This window comes from Balaenoptera acutorostrata, chromosome 6, assembly GCF_949987535.1.
Source record: "Balaenoptera acutorostrata chromosome 6, mBalAcu1.1, whole genome shotgun sequence".
NCBI lineage: Eukaryota > Metazoa > Chordata > Mammalia > Artiodactyla > Balaenopteridae > Balaenoptera > Balaenoptera acutorostrata.
Window position 1 is genome coordinate 42,279,767 of NC_080069.1, and position 24,016 is coordinate 42,303,782.

The window sequence follows — 24,016 nt, forward strand, 5'->3', positions numbered from 1 at the left end:
AAGGAACTTCTCTAAGCAGGAAACACAAGAGAAGAAAAGGACCTACAAAAATAAACCCAAAACAATTAAGAAAATGGTAATAGGAACATACATATTGATAGTCACCTTGAATGTAAATGGATTAAATGCTCCAACCAAAAGACACAGGCTCACTGAATAGATACAAAAACAAGACCAATTGGTGGTCTAAAAGAGGCCCTCTTCAGACCTAAGGACACATACAGACTGAAAGTGAGGGTATGGAAAAAGATATTCCATGCAAATGGAAATCAAAAGAAAGCTGGAGTAGCAATACTCGTATCAGATAAAATAGACTTTTAAATAAAGAATGTTACAAGAGACAAGGAAGGACACTACATAATGATCAAGGGATCAATCCAAGAAGATAAAACAATTATAAATATATATGCACCCAACATAGGAGCACCTCAATACATAAGGCAACTGCTAACAGCTCTAAAAGAGGAAATTGACAGTAACACAATAATACTGGGGGACTTTAACACGTCACTTACACCAATGGACAGATCATCCAAACAGAAAATTAATAAGAAAACACAGGCTTTAAATGACACAATAAAAAATAAATGAATGACACAATAGACCAGATAAATTTAATTGATATTTATAGGACATTCCATCTGAAAACAGCAGATTACACTTCTCAAATGCCCACGGAACCTTCTCCAGGATAGATCACATCTTGGGTCACAAATCAAACCTCGGTAAATATAAGAAAACTGAAATCGTATCAAGCATCTTTTCTGACCACAACGCTATGAGATTAGAAATCAATTACAGGGGAAAAAACATAAAAACCACAAACACATGGAGGCTAAACTATATGTTACTAAATAACCAAGAGATCACTGAAGAAATCAAAGAGGAAATAAAAAAATACCTGGAGACAAATGACAATGAAAACACGATGATCCAAAACCTATGGGATGCAGCAAAAGCAGTTTTAAGAGGGAAGTTTATATCGATACAATCCTACCTCAAGAAACAAGAAAAATCTCAAATAAACAAGCTAACCTTACACCTAAAGGAACTAGAGATAGAAGAACAAACAAAACCCAAAGTTAGCAGAAGGAAAGAAATCATAAAGATCAGAGCAGAAATAAATGAAATAGAAATAAAACAATAGCAAAGATCAATAGACCTAAAAGCTGGTTCTTTGAGAAGATAAACAAAATTGATAAACCTTTTAGCCAGACTCATCAAGAAAAAAACGGAGAGGACTCAAATCAATAAAATTAGAAATGAAAAAGGAGACGTTACAACAGACACCACAGAGATACAAAGCATCATAAGAGACTACTACAAGCAACAGTATGCCAATAAATTGGACAACCTGGAAGAAATGGACAAATTCTTAGAAAGGTATAAACTTCCAAGACTGAACCAGGAAGAAATAGAAAATATGAACAGACAAATCACAAGTAATGAAATTGAAACTGTGATTAAAAATCTTCCAACAGGGCTTCCCTGGTGGTGCAGTGGTTGAGAATCTGCCTGCCAATGCAGGGGACAGGGGTTCGAGCCCTGGTCTGGGAAGATCCCACATTTTGTGGAGCAACTAGGCCCGTGAGCCACAACTACTGAGCCTGCGCGTCTGGAGCTTGTGCTCCGCAACAAGAGAGGCCGCCACAGTGAGAGGCCCATGCACCGCAATGAAGAGTGGCCCCTGCTCGCCGCAACTACAGAAAGCCCTCACACAGAAATGAAGACCCAACACAGCCAAAAATATATAAATAAATAAAAATAAAAAATAGTAAATATATTAAAAAAAAACTTCCAACAATAAAAGTCCAGGACCAGATGGGCTTCACAGGTGAATTCTATCAAATATTTAGAGAAGAGCTAACACCCATTCTTCTCAAACTCTTCCAAAAAATTCCAGAGGAAGGAACACTCCCAAACTCATTCTACGAGGCCACCATCACCCTGATACCAAAACCAGACAGAGATACTACAAAAAAAGAATATTACAGACCAATATCACTGATGAATATAGATGCAAAAATCCTCAACAAAATACTAGCAAACAGAATCCAACAACACATTAAAAGGATCATACACCATGATCAAGTGGCATTTATCCCAGGGATGCAAGGATTCTTCAATATACGCAAATCAATCAATGTGATACACCATATTAACAAATCGAAGAATAAAAACCATATGATTATCGCAATAGATACAGAAAAAGCTTTTGACGAAATTCAACACCCATTTATGATAAAAACTCTTTAGAAAGTGGGTATAGAGGGAAGCTACCTCAACATAATAAAGGCCATATATGACAAACCCGCAGCCAACATCGTTCTCAATGGTGAAAAACTGAAACCATTTCCACTAAGATCAGGAACAAGACAAGGTTGCCCACTCTCACCACTATTATTCAACGTAGTTTTGGAATTTTTACCCACAGCAATCAGAGAAGAAAAAATAAATAAAAAGAATCCAAATCGGAAAAAAAGAAGTAAAGCTGTCACTGTTTGCAGATGACATCACACTATACATAGAGAATCCAAAAGATGCTACCAGAAAACCACTAGAGCTAATCAATGAATTTGGTAAAGTTGCAGGAAACAAAATTAATGCACAGAAATCTCTAGCATTCCTATACACTAATGATGAAAAATCTGATATAGAAATTAAGGAAACACTCCCATTTACCACTGCAACAAAAAGAATAAAATACCTAGGAATAAACCTACCTAGAGAGACAAAAGACCTGTATGCAGAAAACTATAAGACACTGATGAAAGAAATTAAAATGATACAAAGAGATGGAGAGATATACCATGTTCTTGGATTGGAAGAATCAGTATTTTGAAAATGACTGTACTACCCAAAGCAATCTACAGATTCAATGCAATCCCTATCAAATTACCCATGGCATTTTTTACAGAACTAGAACAAAAATTCTTAAAATTTGTATGGAGACACAAAAGACCCCGAATAGCCAAAGCAGTCTTGAGAGAAAAAAACAGAGCTGGAGGAATCAGGCTCCAGGACTTCAGACTATACTACAAAGCTACATTAATCAAGACAATATGGTACTGGCACAAAAGCAGAAATATAGATCAATGGAACAGGATAGAAAGCCCAGAGATAAAACCACTCACCTATGGTCAACTAATCTACGAAAAAGGAGGCAAGGATATACAATGGAGAAAAGACAGTCTCTTCAATAAGTGGTACTGCGAAAACTGGACAGCTATATGTAAAAGAATGAAGTTAGAACACTCCCTAACACCATACACAAAAATAAACTCAAAATGGATTAGAGACCTAAATGTAAGACTGGACACTATAAAACTCTTAGAGGAAAACATAGGAAGAACACTCTTTGACATAAATCACAGCAAGATCTTTTTTGATCCACCTCCTAGAGTAAAGGAAATAAAAATAAACAAATGGGACCTAATGAAACTTCAAAGCTTTTGCACAGCAAAGGAAACCATAAACAAGATGAAAAGACAACCCTTAGAATGGGAGAAAATATTTGCAAATGAAGCAACTGACAGAGGATTAATCTCCAAAATATATAAACAGCTCATGCAGCTCAATATTAAAAAAGAAACAACCCAATCAAAAAATGGGCAGAAGATCTAAATAAACATTTCTCCAAAGAAGACATACGGATGGCCAAGAAGCACAGGAAAAGCTACTCAACATCACTAATTATTAGAGAAATGCAAATCAAAACTACAGTGAAGTATTACCTCACACCAGTTAGAATGGGCATCATCAGAAAATCTACAAACAACAAATGCTGGAGAGGGTGTGGAGAAAAGGGAACCCTGTTGCACTGTTGGTGGGAATGTAAATTGATACAGCCACTATGGAGAACAGTATGGAGGTTCCTTAAAAACTAAAAATAGAATTACCATATGACCCAGCAATCCCACTACTGGGCCTATACCCAGAGAAAACCATAATTCAAAAAGACACATGCACCCCAATGTTCACTGCAGCACTATTTACAATAGCCAGGTCATGGAAGCAACCTAAATGCCCATCGACAGACGAATGGATAAAGAAGATGTGGTACATATATACAATGGAATATTACTCAGCCATAAAAAGAACAAAATTGTTCATTTGTAGAGACGTGGATGGATCTAGAGACTGTCAGACAGAGTGAAGTAAGTCAGAAAGTGAAAAACAGATATTGTATATTAATGCATATATGTGAAATCTAGAAAAATGGTACAGATGAACCGGTTTGCAGGGCAGAAATAGAGACACAGATGTAGAGAACAAATGTATGGACACCAAGGGGGGAAAGTGGCAGGGGTGGGGTGGTGGTGTGATGAATTGGGAGATTGGGATTGACATATATACACTAATATGTATAAAGTGGATAACTAATAAGAACCTGCTGTATAAAAAAAATAAAATAAAATTCAAAAAAAAATTTAATTGAAAAAATTTTCATAAGTAAATATGTATAAAATATAAATATTTAATTATAAAACACTCAATGAAACTAGAGGCCTTTGTGGCTTCAGAAAATCTTTGGATCAATATATTTCTAGGTCATCTTCATTCTTTGGAATGTTTTAAAACAAATTGTGGTAGGGGGGATTCTTGGAAGTTGGTGGAGGAGGAAGTACCAGGAATCTGTCTACACTCCTAGGCAATAATTGCATTGGCAGAATCTGTATGATGTAACTGTTTTGGAACTCAGAAATCTATTGAAGGCTTGCAACTTCCAGGGGAAGCTTGGACAGTAAATTGTAAATTGTGGTTAATTTTAGTCAATTACTGCTCTTAGCCTAGTAACAGCTACCTAGCCCCTTCCTCTAGCCCCATGGCAGAAGCCCTGAACCCATTCCTGGAGCAGCCTACACACAGCTTGCAGGAGCTAGGATGGGCAATAAGGACCCTGTCTTCCAGATATCAGGGATCTGTGCTCTAATTGCTGATTGATGCTTCTGATCACAGAAGTACAGACCAAAGAGGAGGGTGAACATTGTTTTTGTACCTCCCTTCATTCTTGCAAGTCCCTGTCCAGCTGAAATGACTTCCAGATTTAAAGGACTGACACCTTTTCTCCCCTCTCTTCATTAAAGCTAGGACATTCAAAAACAATTGCACTGCACATGTAGGGAAAACTAGAAAGTGACTGTGCATGTCCAGGGAAAGCCACAGGCTCAGTAAAGACCTGAGGAGACCTCAGGCTCATCCCTTGAACAGAGACAGCCTACAACAATAAAACAAACAAACAAAAGAAACGATAAACAAAACAATAACAAAACCCAGCATTCCTGGGCAGAAGGAGAATCTGTTTTCAGAGTTACCACATTATTAGACTTAAATATCCAGTTTTCAACAAAAAAATTACAAGGCATAAAAAGGAACAGGAAAGTATGGTCCATTAAAAGGGAAAACAACAAAACAAAACAGAAATTGTCCCTGAAAAAGACATGATGGCAGATCTACTAGGCAAGGGCTTTAAAACAGCTATCTTAAAGATGCCCAAAGAACTAAAGGAAGATGTGGAGAAAGTAAAGAAAACCATGCATAAACAAAAGAGAAATATCAAAAGAGAGGAAACCTTAGGGGAAAAAAAACCAAGAAGTAATTCTGGAGCTGAAAAGTATAATAACTGAAATGAAAAATTCACTAGAGGGATTCAAAGGCATATTTGAGCAGGCAGAAGAAAGAATCAGTAAACTTAATGATAGGACAAGAGAAAATTTTCTAGGCTGAGCACAAGAAAGAAAAAGATTGAAGAAAAGCAAACAGAGCCTAAGGGACTGGTAGGACATCATCAGGCAGACCAACATATACATTGTGGGAGTCCCAGAAGGGGAAGAGAGAGAGTAGGGGGCAGAGAGAATATTTGAAGAAGCAATGGCTGAAAAATTCCCAAATTTGATGAAAGATATGAATACAAACATCCAAGAAGCTTAAGTAAGATGAACTCAAAGAGATCCATACATTAAAACAAATTAGTCTAAAATCTAGTATCATTGTAACTTTAGTTTGTAACTACAAATTTAGTTTTCTACATAATTTAAGAGACTAATGCATTGAAAAGAATTATTAGTTTATGGTTTGGAGCACACAATGCACAAAGATATACTGTGATGTCAGTAATTAAAAGGGGTGGTGATAGAGCTGTGAAGGAGGAGATTTTTGTATACTGTTGAAGTTAAACTGGTATAAATTCAAATTAGAGTTTTATAACTTTAGGGTGTTAAATGTAATCCCCATGGTAACAATAAAGGAAATAGCTATAGCATCTACACAAAAGGAAATGAGAAAGGAATTTTAAAAATTCACAAAATTGTGAAAATTAACACAGTCTTAGCTAGAGGATCAAAGAAAAAATAACAAGAGAAATTAGAAAATACTTAGAGATGAATGAAAATGAAAACACAACATATCAAAATTCATGGGACACAGTGAAGCAGTGGTCAGGGGTAAATTTACAGTTATAAATGCTTATAGTAAAAAATGAGAAAGATCCCAAATCAATAAACTAATTTTATAACTTAAAGGACAAGAAAAAGAAGAAGAAGCTAAGCCCAAAGCTAGAACAAGGAGGAAAATAATAAAGAGCAAAGATAAATGAAATAAAAGATAGGAAAATAATAGAGAAAATCAATGAAACTGAAACTTGATTCTTTGCAAAGATCAACAAAATTGACAAACACTTAGCTAGACAGACTAAGAAAAAAAGAGAAGACTCAAATTACTAAAATCAAAAATGAAAGTTAGGACATTATTACTGATTCTAAAAATAAGAAGGATTATAAGAGAGTACTATGGACAATTGTACGCCAAAAAATTGGATAATCTAGATAAAATGGACAAGTTTCTAGAAATGCAAAATCTACCAAGGCTAGATCACAAAAAATTAGAAAATCTGAATAGACCATAAATAGTAAGGAGATTGAATCAGTTATCAAAATTGCCTGACAAAAAGCCTGGGTCTGATGGCTTCTCTGTTGAATTCTACCAAACATTTAAAGAACCAATACCAGTCTTTCTCAAACTTTTCCAAAAGTTGAAGAGGAGGGAACACTTCCTAACTCATTTTATGAGGGCAGCATTATCCTGATACTCAAACCAAAGTCACTACATGAAAAATCTACAAAGCAATATGCCTTATGAACATTGGCAAAAATCCTCAATAAAATATTAACAAACAGAACTCAGCAGCATATTTAAAGGATTATATACCATGACCAAGTGGGATTTATTCCTGGAATGCAGGGATGGTTCCACATATGAAAAGTGATCAAACTAATACACCAAATTAACAAAATAAAAGAAAAAACCCACAGGATCATCTCAATGGATGCAGAAAGAGCATTTGACAAAGTTCAACAAACTTTCATGGTAAAAACACTCAACAAACTAGGCATAGAAGGAAATTACCTCAACATAATAAAAGCCATATATGAAAACACCCAGCAAACATCATACTCAATGGTGAAAGACTAAAAGCATTTCCTCTAATATCAGGAGCAAGGCAAGCATGCCAACTCTTGTCACTTCTATTCAACATTGTACTGAAAGTCCTAGCCAGGGCAGTTAGGCAAGAAAAAGAAGTAAATGCATCCAAATTGGAAAAGAAGAAGTAAATTTACCTCTGTTTTTAGATAATATGATCTTTTGAGTAGAAAACCCTAAAGATTCCACAAAATCCTGTTAGAAGTAATAAGTGAGTTCAGTAAAGTAGCAGGATACAAGGTTAACATGCAAAAATTAGTTACATTTCTATACACAATGAACAATATGAAATGGAAATTACAAAAACAATTCCATTTACAATAGCATCAAAAAGAATAAAATACTTAGGAATTAACCAAGGAGGCAAAAGAGTTGTACAATGAAAACTGCAAAACATGCTGAAATAAAGAAGACATAAATAAATGGAAACACATTCCATGTTCAAGTACTAGAAGATTTACTATTCTTAAATAGTATAATGTCACCCAAAGTGACCTGTAGATTCAATGCAGTTCCTATCTGAATTCTAATGATGGTTTTTGTAGAAATAGAAAAACCCATCCTAAAATCCATATAGACTCTCAAGGGACCCTGAATAGCCAAAGCAAACTTGAAAAAGGAGAACAAAACTGGAGAATCCACACTTGCTGATTTCAAAACTTACTATAAAGCTACAATAATCAAAACAGTGTATTACTGGCATAATAGATATAAAGACCAACAGAATAGAATAGAGAGCCTAGAAATAAACTCTTGCATATGTGGTCAAATGATTTTTGACAAGGATGCCAAGACCATAGTATGGGAAAGGACAGTATTTTCAACACATGATGCTGGGAAAACTGGGTATGCATATGCAACAGAATTAAGTTGGACCCTTACCTAACACCACACACAAAAATTAACTCAGAATGAATCAAGGACCTAAATATAAGACTTAAAGCAATAAAACTAGTAGAAGAAAACATAGGATGAAAGTTTTATGACATTGGATTTGGCAATGATTTCTTGGATATGATACCAAACCACAGGTAACAAAGGAAAAAATAGACAAATTGGACTTCATAAAATTTTTAAAACATTGTGCAACAAAAGACATTATTAACAGAATAAGAAGGCAACATACAGAATGGAAGAAAATATTTGCAAATCATGTATCTGATAAGGGATTAATATCCAGAATATATAGAGAAATACTAAACAACACAAAAACAAACAACCCAGTTCAAAAATGGGCACAGGACTTGAATAGACATTTCTCCAAAGAAGATATATACATGGCCAGTAAGCACAAGAAAAGATGCTCAACATCACTAATCTTTAGGTGAATGTAAATCAAAACTACGATGCTCACACCCATTAGGATGACTACTATCAAAAAAAAAAAAAACAGAAAACAACAAGTGTTGGAGAGAATGTGGTGAAATTGGAACCCTTGTGCATTGGGCTGGGAATGTAAAATGGTACAGCTGCTGTGGAAAACAGTATGGTGGTTCCTCAAAAAATTAAAAATAGAGCTAGCATATGATTCAGCAATTCCACTTCTGGATATATACCCAGAAGAATTGAAAACAGGGTCTCAAAGAGGTATTTATATACCTATGTTCATAGCAGTACTATTCACAACAGCTAAAACATGGAAGCAAATCAAATGTCTATCAATGGATGAATACCACTGGACAAGCAAATTGTGGTATACATACAATGGAATGATATTCAGCCTTAAAAAGGAAGAAAATTCTGTAATATGCTACAACATGGATGAATCTTGAGAACATTATGCTGAGTGAAATAAGCCAGTTACAAAAGACAAATACTGTATTTTTCCACTTACATGAAGTACATTGAGTAGTCAAAATCATAGAGTGGTGGTTGCTGAGGGTTGGGGGGAAAAGGAATAGGGAGTATTGTTTAATTGTATAGAGTTTCAAGATGAAAAGTTTTCTGGAGATGGATGGTGGTGATGTTTGCACAACATTATGAAAGTATTTAGTACCACTGAACTGTACCCTTAAGATGGTAAATCTTATGTTATCTGTATTTTACCACAAAAAAATTTAATAACATCAAAAATTCAAAGAAATGAAGTGTGCAGTAAATAAAATGAAAAATTGACTTTAATTTTCACTTAAATAACAAAAATTCTGAAAAAAGTACTCAAAATATAAATATTAATACCCTCATATAGCATAAAGTATATTGAAAAATCAATCTCCTGAAATTGCAAAGATACATTTAATGAATAGAATTCATTAAGTTATGTTTCTTCTTATGTTTTTAGAAATACAAAGAAATTCCAGCAATACCTGAATTTGGCTAATTGCAAATTTCAAAAGCAAATAAAAAATGAAAAGCAAGAAGCAACAATGGAAAGAATTAATGAAAATCAATCAGTCATTTCATAGCAAATAATATCAACAATGAGAAACCAAATGTATTTTTACATTAATTGAAAAATTGTGAAAAATTGTGAAAATTAATTTAACAAGAAAACTAAATATTTTACATTCATCTGAAAGGCAAATCATCTCACTGACCAAAACCAAATTAACCATCAGATGAATTGTGATGGTCTAATAGGCAGGTGCTAGGCAATGTTGCCACTGCTTGGTGCTCTCTGGCGGTAAGTCAATAATGTATGGAGTTATATGCCCCCAAATAACATTTACTAAATGCAAGAATTTAATAGAAGGAGCCATATAAATGGTGTTCAAAATATTTTCAATGATCATTTTTTGTCGTTGTTGGCTTAAACAATAGAGATTAATTTTCTCACAGTTCTGGAGGCTGGGAAGTCCAAGATTAGGTGGTGGCCAGTTGGGTTCCCGATGAGAGCTGTCTTCCTGGCTTGCAGGTGGCTGCCTTCTCCCCGTGTCCTCACATGGTGGAGATTGATCTGTTTTTAACTACACTTAATTTTTATTTTTTAAGATTTTTTTTGAAGTGGACCATTTTTAAAGTCTTTATTGAATTTGTTACAATATTACTTCTGTTGTTTTTTTTAATGTTTTGGTTTTATTGGCCGCAAGGCATGTGGGATCTTAGCTCCCCGACCAGGTATCGAACCCACACCCCCTGCATTGGAAGGCGAAGTCTTAACCACTGGACTGCCAGTAAAGTCCCTAAATACCCTTAATTTTTTAAGAGCACTTTCACGTTTACAGAAAAATTATGCAGAAAGTACAAAGAGTTCCTATATATCCTACCTCCCCACCTCCCGCCCCTGCTTTCCCCTATTATTATCATCTTGGCCTTTCCCAGAATGTCACATAGTTGGAATCATACAGTATGTAACCTTTTCAGACTGGCTTCTTTCACTTAGCAATATGTATTTGAGGTTCCTCCATGTCTTTCTGTGGCTTGATAGCTCATTTTTTAAAATTTGTTTTTATTGCTAAATAGTATTCCATTGTATGAATGTACTACAGCTTATCCATTCACCCACTGAAGGATATCTTGGACGTTTCCAATTTTTAGCAATTATCAATAAAGCTTCTATAAACATTTGTGTGCAGGTTTTTTTGTGGACATAGTTTTTGTCTCATTTGGGTTGATACCTAGGAGCACAATTGCTGGATTGTATGGTAAGCCTACGTTTAGCTTTGCCAGAAACTACCAAATTGTATTCCAAAGTGGCTGTACCATTTTACATTCCCACCAGCAATGAATGGGAGTTCCTGCTGCTCTGTATCCTTGTCAGCATTTGGTGTTGTCAGTGTTTTGGATTTTAGCTATCTAATAGGTATGTAGTAGTATCTCAATATAGTTAATGTTGCAATTATCTAATGAAGTATGATGTTGAGAATCTTTTCATATGTCTATTTACCTTCTGTATATCTTCTTTAGTGAAGTGTCTGTTAAGATCTTTTGCCTATTTTTAAATTGGATTGTTTGTTATTTTGAGTTTTAAGAGTTGTTGTACATTTTGGATACAAGTCCTTTGTCTGATATGTGTTTTGCAAATATTTTCTTTCAGTTTGTAGTTTATCTTCTCATTCTCTTAACAGTGTCTTTTGCAGAGCAGAAGTTTTTAATTTTAATCAAGTCCAACTTACATGCTTTTGGTGTTGTATCTAAAAGTCATCACCAAACTCAAAGTTAGCTGGATTGTCTCCTACATTATCTTCTAGAAGTTCTATAGTTTTACATTTTACATTTAGCTGTATGACTCATTTTGAGTTAATTTTTATGAGTAGTATCTAGATTATTTTTTTTGCATATGGATATCAGTTTGTTCCAGCACATGAAAAGGATAGTAAAAAAAAAAAAAACAACCAACAACTATTATTTTTCCATTGGATTGACTTTGCTTTTATGTCAGAGATCAGTTTACTCTATTTGTGTGGGTCTATTTCTGGGCTCTCTATTCTGTTCTATTAATTTATTTGTCTATTCTTTTACCAGTACCACACTGTCCTGATCACTGTAGCTTTATACTGTTTTAAAGTCAGGTGGTGTCAGTCCTCCATCTTTGTTTATCTTCAGTATTGTGTTGGCTATTTTGGGTTTTGTGCCTTGCCAAATAAACTTCAGCATAAATTTGTCAATACCTACAAAATAACTTTCTGGGATTTGATTTGAATTGCATTGCATAGATCAGGTTGAGAAGAACTGACACCTTAACAATGTTGAGTCTTCCCACTCACAGACATGGAGTATCTCTCCATTTATTTAATTCTTTGATTCCTTTCATCAAAGTTTTTATATAGAATGTGTATATATTTTGTTAGATTTATACCTAAGTATTTCTTTTTCAATCATCAATTTTAATGGCTGTAAAAATGCTTAAAAATCTTTTAAAACCCAATGCACAATATTTACAACCATCAAGCTTTTGGGGCCAGGCCACCTGTTTTCCATTTGTGGCTCATCAAAGTGCTATGACCCACGGGTTGGGAATTTTTCAGCAAGGAGCAGCAGCTACTACCACTGAGCATGAGACATCTCTCCCACTGCTACTTCTTTATTAGGCACTGGACCTTGCCAGTTCTTCTCTGCTGTGGCCAATGTTCTCACTCCTCAGGTGGATCCATTTTTCCTTTACTCAAATATCTCTGGTTGTCTGTAGGGACAGGTTCAGATTTCTCCGTAGGGACAGGTTCAGAGATTTTTGGAGGGGAGTTTTAGTCAGGCTTTTGTTTATCAGACCTAGAAATTTTATCTGTTCTACAGATCAGATAGGACCTTAGTTGGATGTCTAGTGATCAGCAAATTCCTGTGGGTCACATCACTCTGAAGTCATTTGGGTCCCACTGCTCATGACTGTCTCCGTGCCCTCCTGGGCACCGAAGGTTAAGTACCACTATTTGTCCTCTGCTAATCCAGGCTCCGATCATCTCCATTTAAATCAGGGAGGTCCTTTTAACTGCAGAGGTTTTCAAAGCACCCCTGGTCACAGAGAACAACCACTGTGGTACTTTCCAATGATGGCCGTGCTTCCTTCAGCCATGATTCTCCCGAAGCTGTGGTGGAGGCCCCCTCAGGACTCATGGTTACAAGAGAGGTGAACTGGCGTCCACTTCAGTATTTCCTTCTCCTTGATTCTTTGGATTTTTCTCCTGTACAAATATTGGGGGATTTCTTCCTTCTCATTTTCATTTAGCTCAGTCCAAAAGTCAGTCAATTTATTTAGATGGTACATTGAAACCAGAGTCACTGAAAAGTGCACTCAAATCAACAACTTTAGGTTTACTTACACACATACTGTTCAAGTTAAATTAGCAAAACCTTGTAATTCTTTCTCTTCCTGGGGTTGACTTTGTAACTGGCTTTCCATGGGTGCCTGGATCTGATTCAGGTATTAAGAGTGAGAGTAGTCAGAGGTGGTGGGCAAGAGGTGGCAAGGAGATTGTCTTCCCTTTCCAGGGTAACTGCCTCAGGTGAGGTCAGAATAGGGTCTTCAAACAATGCAGGAACAGCCTTTTTAGATAAGGGAAGAGGCTTTGCTTCTGCTGTCAAGAGGGACTTGGGGGCTTGAGTTACTAGGAATTAACCAAATCCTCCTTTATGGCCCCATTTCTGTTCCCAGATTCCCAATCTTTCCTGAAGATAATTATCTCTCACACATGAAATCTGGTGAGGCTGATAATTCAATTGACTTCGTAATTTGGCAACTTGTAGAAAAAATTTTGAGTTTGCTGTTTAGCCTTGTGGTTCAATTAATAAAAAATTCTTTTAGCTCTGTCATAGAATACAGCTTTTTTAAAAAGTTGTGAGCTGAGAATTTAGGACTCAGTGTGTCATTGCTTTTCTTTAAGTGGCCCAGTTTTAAGCTCACCTCTTGAGTTCATTCTTTGAATTCCTCTTGCTCTTCATGTTATTTCGTGACCATGGCCACTTGGTTTCCCAAAGCCTTGTCTTCAATGGGTACTTCACTCCAGGTGACCGTATGTGGTAATTTCCCCAGCTGTTTTTCATGTATTCCAAGGGCTTCCCAAGCCCGCATTATACTTGTTGAATCTCAGCCTTCCAAACCAGACCAGGTAGCCAATCTCAGATTCTTCTCATTTCCTCAGAATGCTGTTGCTTGCAATCCCACTTTGGGTGACCTCTGTTCTGTCCTTTTTCCTACTGTACTGATTCGACTTCCCTGAAATTTGAGATAACAATTTTGGGGTATTGAGCTTGACTCTTTTGGAGCGGAAAGCTTGCTACAGTAAGAAGAGACAAGTATGTAGCCTTAAAAGAAAAGCTTGGGTTGTCTTGTGTGGTGACTTTTCTTTGATCTCTAGGCTATCTTAGATCTGCTCTTTGGGTTGGGAGAGATGATTCAACCCCAGCTGTAGTTTTCATACTGGAGTGGAACAGCCTCAACACTGCCATCTCATATGCCTATGGAGCTTTATAGAGTACAGACCTGTCCTCCACTGGCCTTGTCTCATCCCAGCTTCTCAGCCACCTGTGAGATGAGCAGAACAAACATAGATGTGCTTGCCTTTGAAGCTGAGAAAAGAAATGAAGAGGCTTTCCCAGGATTCTCAGGGTCGGCCAGTAGCTAGGCCAAGAGTGAAATCCACATCTTCCCAGACTCTCCACACTGAACTCCCGGTCAGGTCCTGCCCTAACATGCCTCAGCCCGGGGCAAGAATACACATGGAGGCCCACATACTATTATCTAAATATTCACAAGCAATAATCAAGCTATCAACTGTTAAATAAAATATACTCTATCCTCCTATCTTGACATTTGGAGTTTCCAGAAGCAAATGCTGAGACTGAATTTGGCATGTTGTGTATTTATTAGTGATCAACACAGGGAGGAAGCAGGAGCAGGCAGAGGGAGGAAATTGACTGCAGTGCAGACCCCAGGCAAGCCTCAGCCAATCCCACGGGGGTGTCCCAGAGCACTAATGGCCCATCAAAGTGTATCAAGTTTAGGTGAAATGACTGGGCCATCCCTCCCCACCCCAAGTACAGGGCATACCTTTGGATGAGGAGGCTCTGTGCAGCTGCAGCAAGAGCCGACAGTTGGGCAATGAGCCCTTCCTCTAACAAATACTCCTTAATAACGACCTGTTCAGCCCAGGAAAGGGCAGCAGGGTGAGAGACCCTCCTTCTCTTCCGACTTCTGGATGTCCTGGCCTCCACATCCAAAGTCCACCTGCCTCCACAGCCGCCCTTGGGCCTATGGGCACACCACACAGGGGCTTGAGACACCCTGGGAAAGACAGAGGGGCAGGAGACACCTATCCCCAACATCCTGGAGGCAGAATCCCAGGGTTCCCAGTACCCAGAGATTGGCCTAAAACCGGACGGGCATACCTCCATTCTTGGACAATGCGGGAGCAGAAGGAAGTGCCTTAAGGGTCCCCCTTAGGGCAGGATAAGGACCCTCTTGCTCGGGTCTAAGGTACTGCTACCAGAGATGGAAGTGAAATGTTGGGAGACAAAAAAGAGAAATTGCTTAAGGAAGGTTCTGAATTTCTTAGAGAAGGAGATTGACTCTCAGTTAATATTAAATAAAATAAAGGCTTACAAAAATCCCCATGAGTACCAGGGATTGTGACTGTTAGCCTTGCTGCCGTTGTAGCGGGGCAAGGGCCTCATGTCACAATCGGGGTTCGCCCTTGGTCCAGTAATCCTCTCCCGCGGGGGAATCCTCCTTGCGGGTGTAGGTCAGGATCACCCTCCACCCCCCGCCCGCCGCCAGGTCCTTGGGGCCAAGCAGAGCAGGGCGCTGTCGGGCGCCTGGGGGAGCCGGGGCAGGGACGTGCGCGACCAGGAGCGAGAGTGATCGCGGCCCCAGAGGGAGGAGGGTGCCGGGCCCAGCCTGACGCAGAGGCGGCGGCGGCGGAGCAGGCCACTGCCGGGGCGCCCCGGCCACCAGCGTTAGCCCTCTCTCCGCCTTCTCCTGCCGCGGCTCCTCGCGAGTGGGAGTGAGTACGTCGCGCGCCAGCCGGGGGTCGCGGGCTCGGGGCATCCTCTGCAAGCGAGCCCGGGCGGAGGGAGGCGCAGGAGCGCGCGCGAGGGGCGGAGGCGGGGAAAGGAGCGGGCGAGGCGGAGGCGAGGGAGCGGAGGGAGGGGAGCGAGGAGAGGGAGGGGCCCGCCTGCCGCGCCCCGGCCGCTCGGCGTGTGTGGCCGCAGGCGCCCGTCGCCGCTGCTGTCCCGGGGCTGAGCCGCGCCCGGGTTTCCAGGACGGTGCGTGAGCGAGTGTGTGTGTCCGCGCGGGCGAGCGCCGCGCCGGCCCGGAGCCTCTCGCTCGCTTCCACGGGCCGCGGTGCATGTTCGCCTCCTGCCACTGTGTGCCGAGAGGCAGGAGGACCATGAAAATGATCCACTTTCGGAGCTCCAGCATCAAATCGCTCAGCCAGGAGATGAAATGCACCATTCGGCTGCTGGACGACTCGGAGATCTCCTGCCACATCCAGGTGCTGGGGCGAGGGAGTGGACTACACGCCGGGCGCAGGACTGGGGGGCCTCTGCGGGTGGGCGTGCGCCGGCAGGGGCGAGGAACCCAGTCGGGGGCCTGCTAGAAAGCCACATTTCTCTTCCTCCGCCTCCTGAGACTGGGAGCCCTACCCAAGGATGGGGGCACTGTCCCCCGCAGGCACCAGGCGCGCGTTTTGCGTTCCCGGGGCCCCTTCCTCTGGCTTACACGCTGCGCTCAAGTCTCGCTGCGCCTAGGCTGGGGGCGCAGGGCAGCTGCCTCCTGGGGCACTCTAACCCCTCTGTTCCCTACCCCGTCGGGATATATGAGTTCTGAGAGCCGAGAGGGGTACCTGCATGCCGCCCACTTTTTCCTTCCTCCCTTCCTCCACGTGGAGAAGGCATGCACCAGCCTGGGCTCACTCATTTCTTTCTCCGGCGCCCGGGCTCCGAAGGTGCCCTCAGTCCCAGGGACCTGCTCCCTCTCCCTGCCTCCCCTCTACCGGTGGCCTTTACTTCTCAGCGTGGAGCGGCGGCGAAGTTTCCCGGGAGTGAAGAGAGGCCAGGCAGCCCCGGGCTCCAGCCTTAAGGGATGGGGCGCGCTCTGCGCGGACTGGAGCTACCTCGAAAGGAATCGTGTGAAATCTGAGTGTTTCAGAGAAAAGAAAAGGGCTGTGAGGCCGGCAGGGAGGGAACCCTGCAGGACCTGGGTTCCGGGAAAAAGCGCCCTTTGGGATATTGGTGGACATTTGCTCTCGTCCAAGTTGGAGAAGGCCACAGTTGTTTGGGCGAAGGCAGCTTTGCTGGCAACCCCATCCTCGGGTAGTAAGTGCCTTTGGGCTTGCAGTAGATCTAGTGTGAGCTGCAGCGGGGTGTGTGTGTGTGTGTGTGTGTGTGTGTGTGTGTGTGTGTGTGTGCTTTCAGTGCATGTATATGTAGGCAGGTATGTGTCCTGTCCCAAGACCCACTTGGGACACACAACCTGGAAAGGTCATGTCCGGGTTCAGCACTATTAGCTTCTGACTTTTAAATCTATTTACTTATTTATCTCTGTGATTTCCTCTTCTCACATACCTGAGTCTTGAAGCTCCAGTACGGAGTGAGCTGTTTTAAAAATACTGGGCACCCTACCCCCGTTCTGGTGAGGGATGAATGGGAGCAGCCTCTCCCAGGGGCAAGAATCTGCCTCTGGGCTGTGTTAACCAAGAATGAATGAATGAATGAATGAATGAATGAATGGTCTTCCCCCCCCTTTTTGACAACTAATTTGTGAGCTGACAACTGGATAAGTTTCAAGGCAGGAATGTGGTGCCCCATGACCTCCCAGGAAAGTAGGCTCCCACTGACTTTTCTGGAGGATCTTGAATTTCATTCTGGGCTAAGCATTGCTGCTAAACTTAATAATAAAAGGATTAGCAGGATAGGCAGTTTTTTCTGCTGCCACAGGGTTGCACAGAAACATTTGGCACGTACTGTCTTGTGATTCAGAGAGAGTAGTTTGTGCATTTTGCTTTAAGTCCTAAAGTGGGTATACAAGAACTTTAACCCATATTGAATATGTAGATAATGAAGGGACCAGTGGCAGAGAGTGGGGCTGTTGAGTTCTCCTGGGCTCTCTCAGCCCTCTCTCTGCCCTGTCCTTTCCCACTTGGAGTTGACACCACTGTTTTTTTTTTCCCTTTGGGGAAGGAAGTCTTCCTTAGAATAGATAAATAGTCCCCAAAGGACATGTATGCATTGCCTGGTGTTCTGGGAAACAATAAATTGTAGCCAGTCTAATAGCAATTTGGAATGTTAGAGTTTGTGTGGCCCAACTGATGCCAGAGATTAAAATGCTATGTTCCAAAATGTTGATTTTGGCATTGCTTAAGAAAATCAAGTGTTTCATTTGGAGGTACATCTGCCCCCAAATGGTGATTATCATTTAACCAATGAAAATGAATTAAAAGATTTTATTTTGATAATTTTGGAACTTACACCTTCCTAGAATATTTCAACCTGGGAATTGATGTTACACTTCTGAGCATAAGGTCACAAAAAAATTTCCATTTGTTTAGGGTGAAGACAAAATGATTTTTTTTGAAAACGAAGCTTTTGGAGTCACCAGTACATGCCCTGGGGAATCCACCTGTCTTTCCTTTCTTGCTTGCCTTTTTCCTCCATTTTAGGGAATCACGAAGTTAAAAGAGAGTGTAGATTGTTACACAGATCTTCCCTCTATAACCCACACAAAATGTGAGTGATGGATTTTTTGTTTTTTTTTTGCAAAACAATAGCTTTTAAATATTCTTTTCCAAACTATATAATTTGGGTGGTTATTGACAAAAAAAAAAAACCCTTTCAAACAAACAATGTAATGGCTCAGTGTCAGCAGCCTGATAGCCAGTTCCAGTAGGAGATGCCAAGAGTCACTTTCTGTGGCTCTTCATAGGACCTAGGATGCTGTCCCATTATGTCATTTGCATGTGAATGTTTAGGTAGAGTGGAAGAGGAATTCCAACCAGATGGGGAGCAAAAGGAGAGTCTAGGGCACCAGACAGAGGCCTGGGGAGGGGAAGGAGTTGCTAAATGTTCCCTGTTGGGCTTTTCCAACTGAGCCAACCGTTGAAGTCTAGAGACTGTGGAAGGACATGGCTTAGCTCTCATCTCTTTCATTCAGTCTTGCTGTTTCAAGTAGAGCGGAGTCCTAGCCATCTTCCCCATTCCATCCACGTTTTCAGACGCTGGCAGTGTATTCACAACTCCTTCTAATGAGCCTGCCATTTTTAATGCTGACTTTTATTGAGTAAAATATAGACTTTTTACATTATTTCTTTGTTAGCAAATCCTGGTAAACATGGTTGCTATTATTGGAATTACCTGGAAATTTGTATTTGAATAGAAATCCTGGCACTGTGCCTAGTACACAGTAGGCACTTAGTAATTATTTATAGATGTAGATTGAATAATTTCTGTCTGGGCTGTGAAATTCATGAGGTTAGGAACTTTTGTTGTGGTGGTTGTTCAAGGAGTCCTCAGTACCTAGAGCAGAACCTGGCATATAGTTGTGTTCAGTAAACACTTGTTGAATGAATGAATGCTACCGGCCCAGTATTTAATGTAGCTCATTACCTGTCAGCATGAGGGTAGCATGACAGCACTGGACTGGGAATCAGGAGATACATGATTTAGTTATGTTACCAACCAGTCGTGTGACACTGAGTGAGTCATTTGACATTTGGAATCAATGTTTCTTGTTTTGTAAAATAAGGGAGTTGGGTTAGAATGGATGGCTCCAGTTTTAAAAGTCTGTAGTTTAACTATTACCTAGACCAATTACCTTTGAGTAAAACATTGCTGTTGACAGAGTGGTTGTATACACATTATCTCATGTGATTTTCATTCCTATCCTGTTATCTCCGTTTTACTGATATTATTGTGTTCTTGAGTGTTATCTTAATTTTATAGGTGTAGAAAATGAGGTTCAGAGATAATTAGGCAACTTGAGTCACCTGGCAAGTAAGTAGATTAGAAGCCATGCCATTTGACTCAGAATCCAGAGCCCTTTCTTCTCTGCAGCTGCCTCCTGAGACTTGAGAATTAGGATGCTTTAGGCTGCAAATAAGACAGTAGCCAAGTTGAAGTGGCTTAAATAATAAGGAGGCTTATTATCTTACCTAATGAGAAGTCCAGAGGTAGGGTAGCTTCAGAGTTGTTCAGCAGCTCTGCGTGGACCTAGGTACTTTCCATCTTTCCACTCTGCCACCTCAACACGTCACCTTTGTCATTTATAGTCCTGGTTATAAGGTGGCTGTAGTACTTCTGAATGTCAGTCAAGTACTAACACATCCACCGTATAAGAGGTGGTGTTTCTTCCTGCATTTCTTTTTATCATGGGGGAACACCATTCCTGGAGGCCCCCATCAGCCTTCCCTTCAGATCCTATTGGCCAGGATTAGATCCTATACCCAGGACTTAGCTGCAAAAGAGTCTAGAAACGTGTACATTTGGTATCTGCACCCTTCACTCCCTATAACGGGAGGTGGGCTTTGACATCACGGAAGCAATGGAGAGGTGTGTGTACGTGTGCATGTGCCTGTGTGTGTGTAGTAGGGGGTTGGGGAACTGCTGTTGGCTAAGCAAGCAGTAGTGTCTTTCAGAATAGGTCAAACTGAGTTACAATTATTGTTACAATAAAACTGTCAGGAAAGTTTAATAAGATGTTAAGTAAGCCCAGGCTTATTTTAGGCAATCTTTGTATGATCACATTCCACAACAAGAAAAATTATCGGATAGTCCTTTGTCGTTGGTGTTGTTAAATCAGTTCAGTCCTTACTGAGCAGGTGGGTTCTGGGTAGCTACAAGCCATCTTGTATAGAGCAGGCACCTCTGCTCTTGTTGAAGTGGCAGTATGGCAAAGTGGTTGAGAGCTTATGTTCCCGAGTGCTGCTTGCCTGGGTTTGAACCCTGGCTCTACCATTAACTAGCCAGGTGATTTGGGCAAGTCACTTTGCCTCTTTAGGTCTCAGTTTCCTCATCTGTAAAATGGGGATAATAATGGCACAACCTCATGGGCTTGTTGTTAACGATTAAATGTGTGATATGTGCCGAGCGCTTAGTACCTAGTCCATTGTAAGAGCTGAAAAAATATTGATGGTTGTCTTACTATTATGTGAAGGTATATTGGATTTAATCCTAAGTAGTGGGAAGGCTTTGGCTTGGAATCTGATGTCTTTAAGACCAAACTCCATTACATTTTGATTGTGCAAGACCTTAAGCGAGTCACTGGGCCTCCTGTTTTTTAATCTGTGAAATGGGCATAATAATTCCTCAATTGCCAGTCTCCATTGGGTTGTTGAGGTGATGTCTATAAAAGCATGTTGCAAATGTTAAAACATCACCCAAATGTAGAATACTATTCTAAATAATTCAGTTGAAAAAAAAAGAGAGAGTAGTTTACTGCATCCTGATTTTCTTATCTTCTGGAACAGGAATTGGATGGTCACATGCAAACATACATATGTGCTAAATATCAGGCCCCATGATGATCCTGCTGGTGAAATTCAAGCTAGGTGCAGCTGACAGCCACACCTTTTCTGCTAGTAAGGACAATCCAACACTTTTCTCTATCAAACTCATTGAGAATGCCATTCAGAGTGCAGTGAAGATCAGACACAAAAGGAATAGGAGAGACAGTTTGTTAAATACTGTGGTCTACCTCTGACGTGTTTAGGCCTAGATTACATGGGCCAGCTCTTTGTATTAAGTATATTCTGACAAAAAAAGTAATGTTATTTCAATGGCCTGCTAAGATCTTATCTCTTGATGTCCTCAAAGCAAAGGCAAAGTGTATTGACTGTGGGGAGAATGCAGTACTGTTAGCTCCACATCATTTGGACAGTATATCAGCTGGGTGCTTTTAACTAACAAATTCTAATTCAAACTGGCTTTAGCACTAAGGGTGTTTACTGGATCACATATCCAGAAGTGCTGATTTAAGTAAGGACCTAATTCAAGGACTATCCTGCCTTTTTGTGAGGCTTTATCCTCAGACTGATAGTGAAATGGTTATAGCAGTTCCAGTTCTCACATTTTCATTGGACACCCTCCAGAAGAAGAGAAAAAAACCACTTCCCACTCAGCATTCCAAGCAAAAGTCCTGCAATCATTCTGATCAGACCTCCTGGGTCACATGCCCACCCTGAACAGTGAGTGTAATCAATAGAAGGGAACGTGCTGATTAGCTTAAGGCGACCAGAACCTGACCCTGGGACTCAGAGTGGAATCAGCTTCCTTCCTGGTGGTGGTCTGCATGGGGGAGAGGTCAATGCCTAGAAATCAGGGCTCTCCTCTGAAGGGGGAGGGGGGAGGGGGAGGGCTGCTAGGAAGTTAACCATACTAGATTCTTTGTCTGTCTGGGTCAGTGATTCTCAAAGTGTGTTCTGGGGACCCCCAGGAGTCCCTGAGATCCTTGCAGGGGGTCTATGAGGTTCAAACTATTTTCAAAATAATAATAAGATGTTGTTTGCCTCTTCTGGGTGAAAGAGTTTTATCAAGGTATAATTTACATACCATAAAATTCGCCCATTTAAAGTGTACAATTTTAAGATCTTCACAGAGTTGTGCAACCATTACCACAAGCACTTTTGGAACATTTTCATCATCCCCAAAAGAAACCCTATGCTCTTTAGTAGTCACACTCCCCTTTCCCCCTAAACCTCCTAGCCCTAGGTAATCACTAATCACTAATCTAACTTCTGTCTCTAGAGATTTGTCTATTGTGGCCATTTGATAAAAATGAAATCATACAATGATCTTTTGTGTCTGGCTTCTTTCAGTTAGCATAATGTTTGCAAGGTTCATCCATGTTGTAGCATGTGTCAGTATTTCTTCACTTTTAATTGCTGAATAATATTCTATTGTATGGATAGATCACAGTTTATCAATTTATCCGTTGATGAAAATTTGGGTTGTTTCCACTTTTTGGCTATTATGAAGAACGTTGCAGTGCATATTCCTGTAAAATTTGCCATTTCTTTTCGGTATACACCTGGGAGTGAAATTACTGTGTCATATGTTTAGTAACTCTGTTTAATCTTTTGAATTGAACAGTTTGCCAAACTGTTCTTCCAAGCAGCTGCACCATTTTACATTTCCACCAGCAGTGTATAAGGGTTTCAATTTCTCCACAGTCTGGCCAACACTTGTTATTATCTATTTGATTATAGCTATCTTAGTGGATGTGAAGTGATATCTTATTGTGGTTTTGATTTGCATTTCCTTGTTGCTAATGATGTTGAGCATCATTTCATGTGCTAATTGGCCATTTGTATATCTTCTTTGGAGAACTGTCTGTTTGGGTCCTTTGCCCATTTAAAAGTTGAATTGTCTCTTTATTATTGAGTTCTAATAATTCTTTATATATTCTGGATACACCCTCCTTATTTAATAAATGATTTAAAGGTTTTTTTTTCCCCATTCTTAGGGTTGTCTTTTTACTCCGATGGTGTCAACATTTTCAAAATTTTGATGAAGTCCAATTTATCTATTTTTTCTTTTGTTGTTTCTGATTTTTGTGTCATAGCTAACTAACTATTGCCTAAACCAAGGTCATGAGATTTATACCTGTGTTTCCTTCGAACAGTTTTATAGTTTTAGCTCTTACATTTAGGTCTTTGAATCATTATTTTATTGATATGTGATCATATACCATAAAATTTCACCATTTTAAACTGTAAAATTAAGTAGATTTAGTATATTCACAAAGTTGTACAACGATCACCACTAATTCCAGAACATTTTCATCATCCCCCAAATAAAACTGTACACACTAATTGTCCCCATCTGGGACTTCCCTGGTGGTCCAGTGGCTAAGACTGTGCACTCCCAATGCAGGGGCCCCAGGTTCCATCCCTGGTCAGGGAACTAGATCCCATATGCGCAACGAAGAGTTCGCATGCCGCAACTAAAAAAAAAAAAAGATCCCACATGCCGCAACTAAAGATCCTGCATGCGGCTACTGAAGATCCTGCATTTTGCAATGAAGATCCCGCCTGCTGCAACTAAGACCCAGCACAGCCAAATAAATAAATAAATATTTTAAAAAAATAGTACCCATCTGATCCATTTTGAATTAATTTTTGTATATGGTGTGAGGCAGGGGTTGAACTTGGTTTTTTGCATGTGGATATCC

General features: G+C 40.1%; 1 protein-coding gene across 5 annotated transcripts in view; it reads left to right on the forward strand.

The window, feature by feature from the left end:
- The window catches only part of FRMD3 (FERM domain containing 3), a 381,549-nt gene that overhangs the window by 46,832 nt on the left and 310,701 nt on the right, over nucleotides 1-24,016 (forward strand). For 2 of the 5 annotated variants that reach the window (XM_007176909.3, XM_007176908.3), the window contains exon 1: nucleotides 16,064-16,346. The exons of 2 other annotated variants lie outside the window; for them this stretch is intronic. In XM_007176909.3, the coding sequence (XP_007176971.1) occupies nucleotides 16,200-16,346 (147 nt within the window). In that variant the 5' untranslated portion in view covers nucleotides 16,064-16,199. Of the gene's footprint in view, nucleotides 1-15,801; nucleotides 15,855-16,063; nucleotides 16,347-24,016 lie in introns of those variants that run through there. One more of the 5 variants, XM_057549305.1, reaches the window with a different exon arrangement.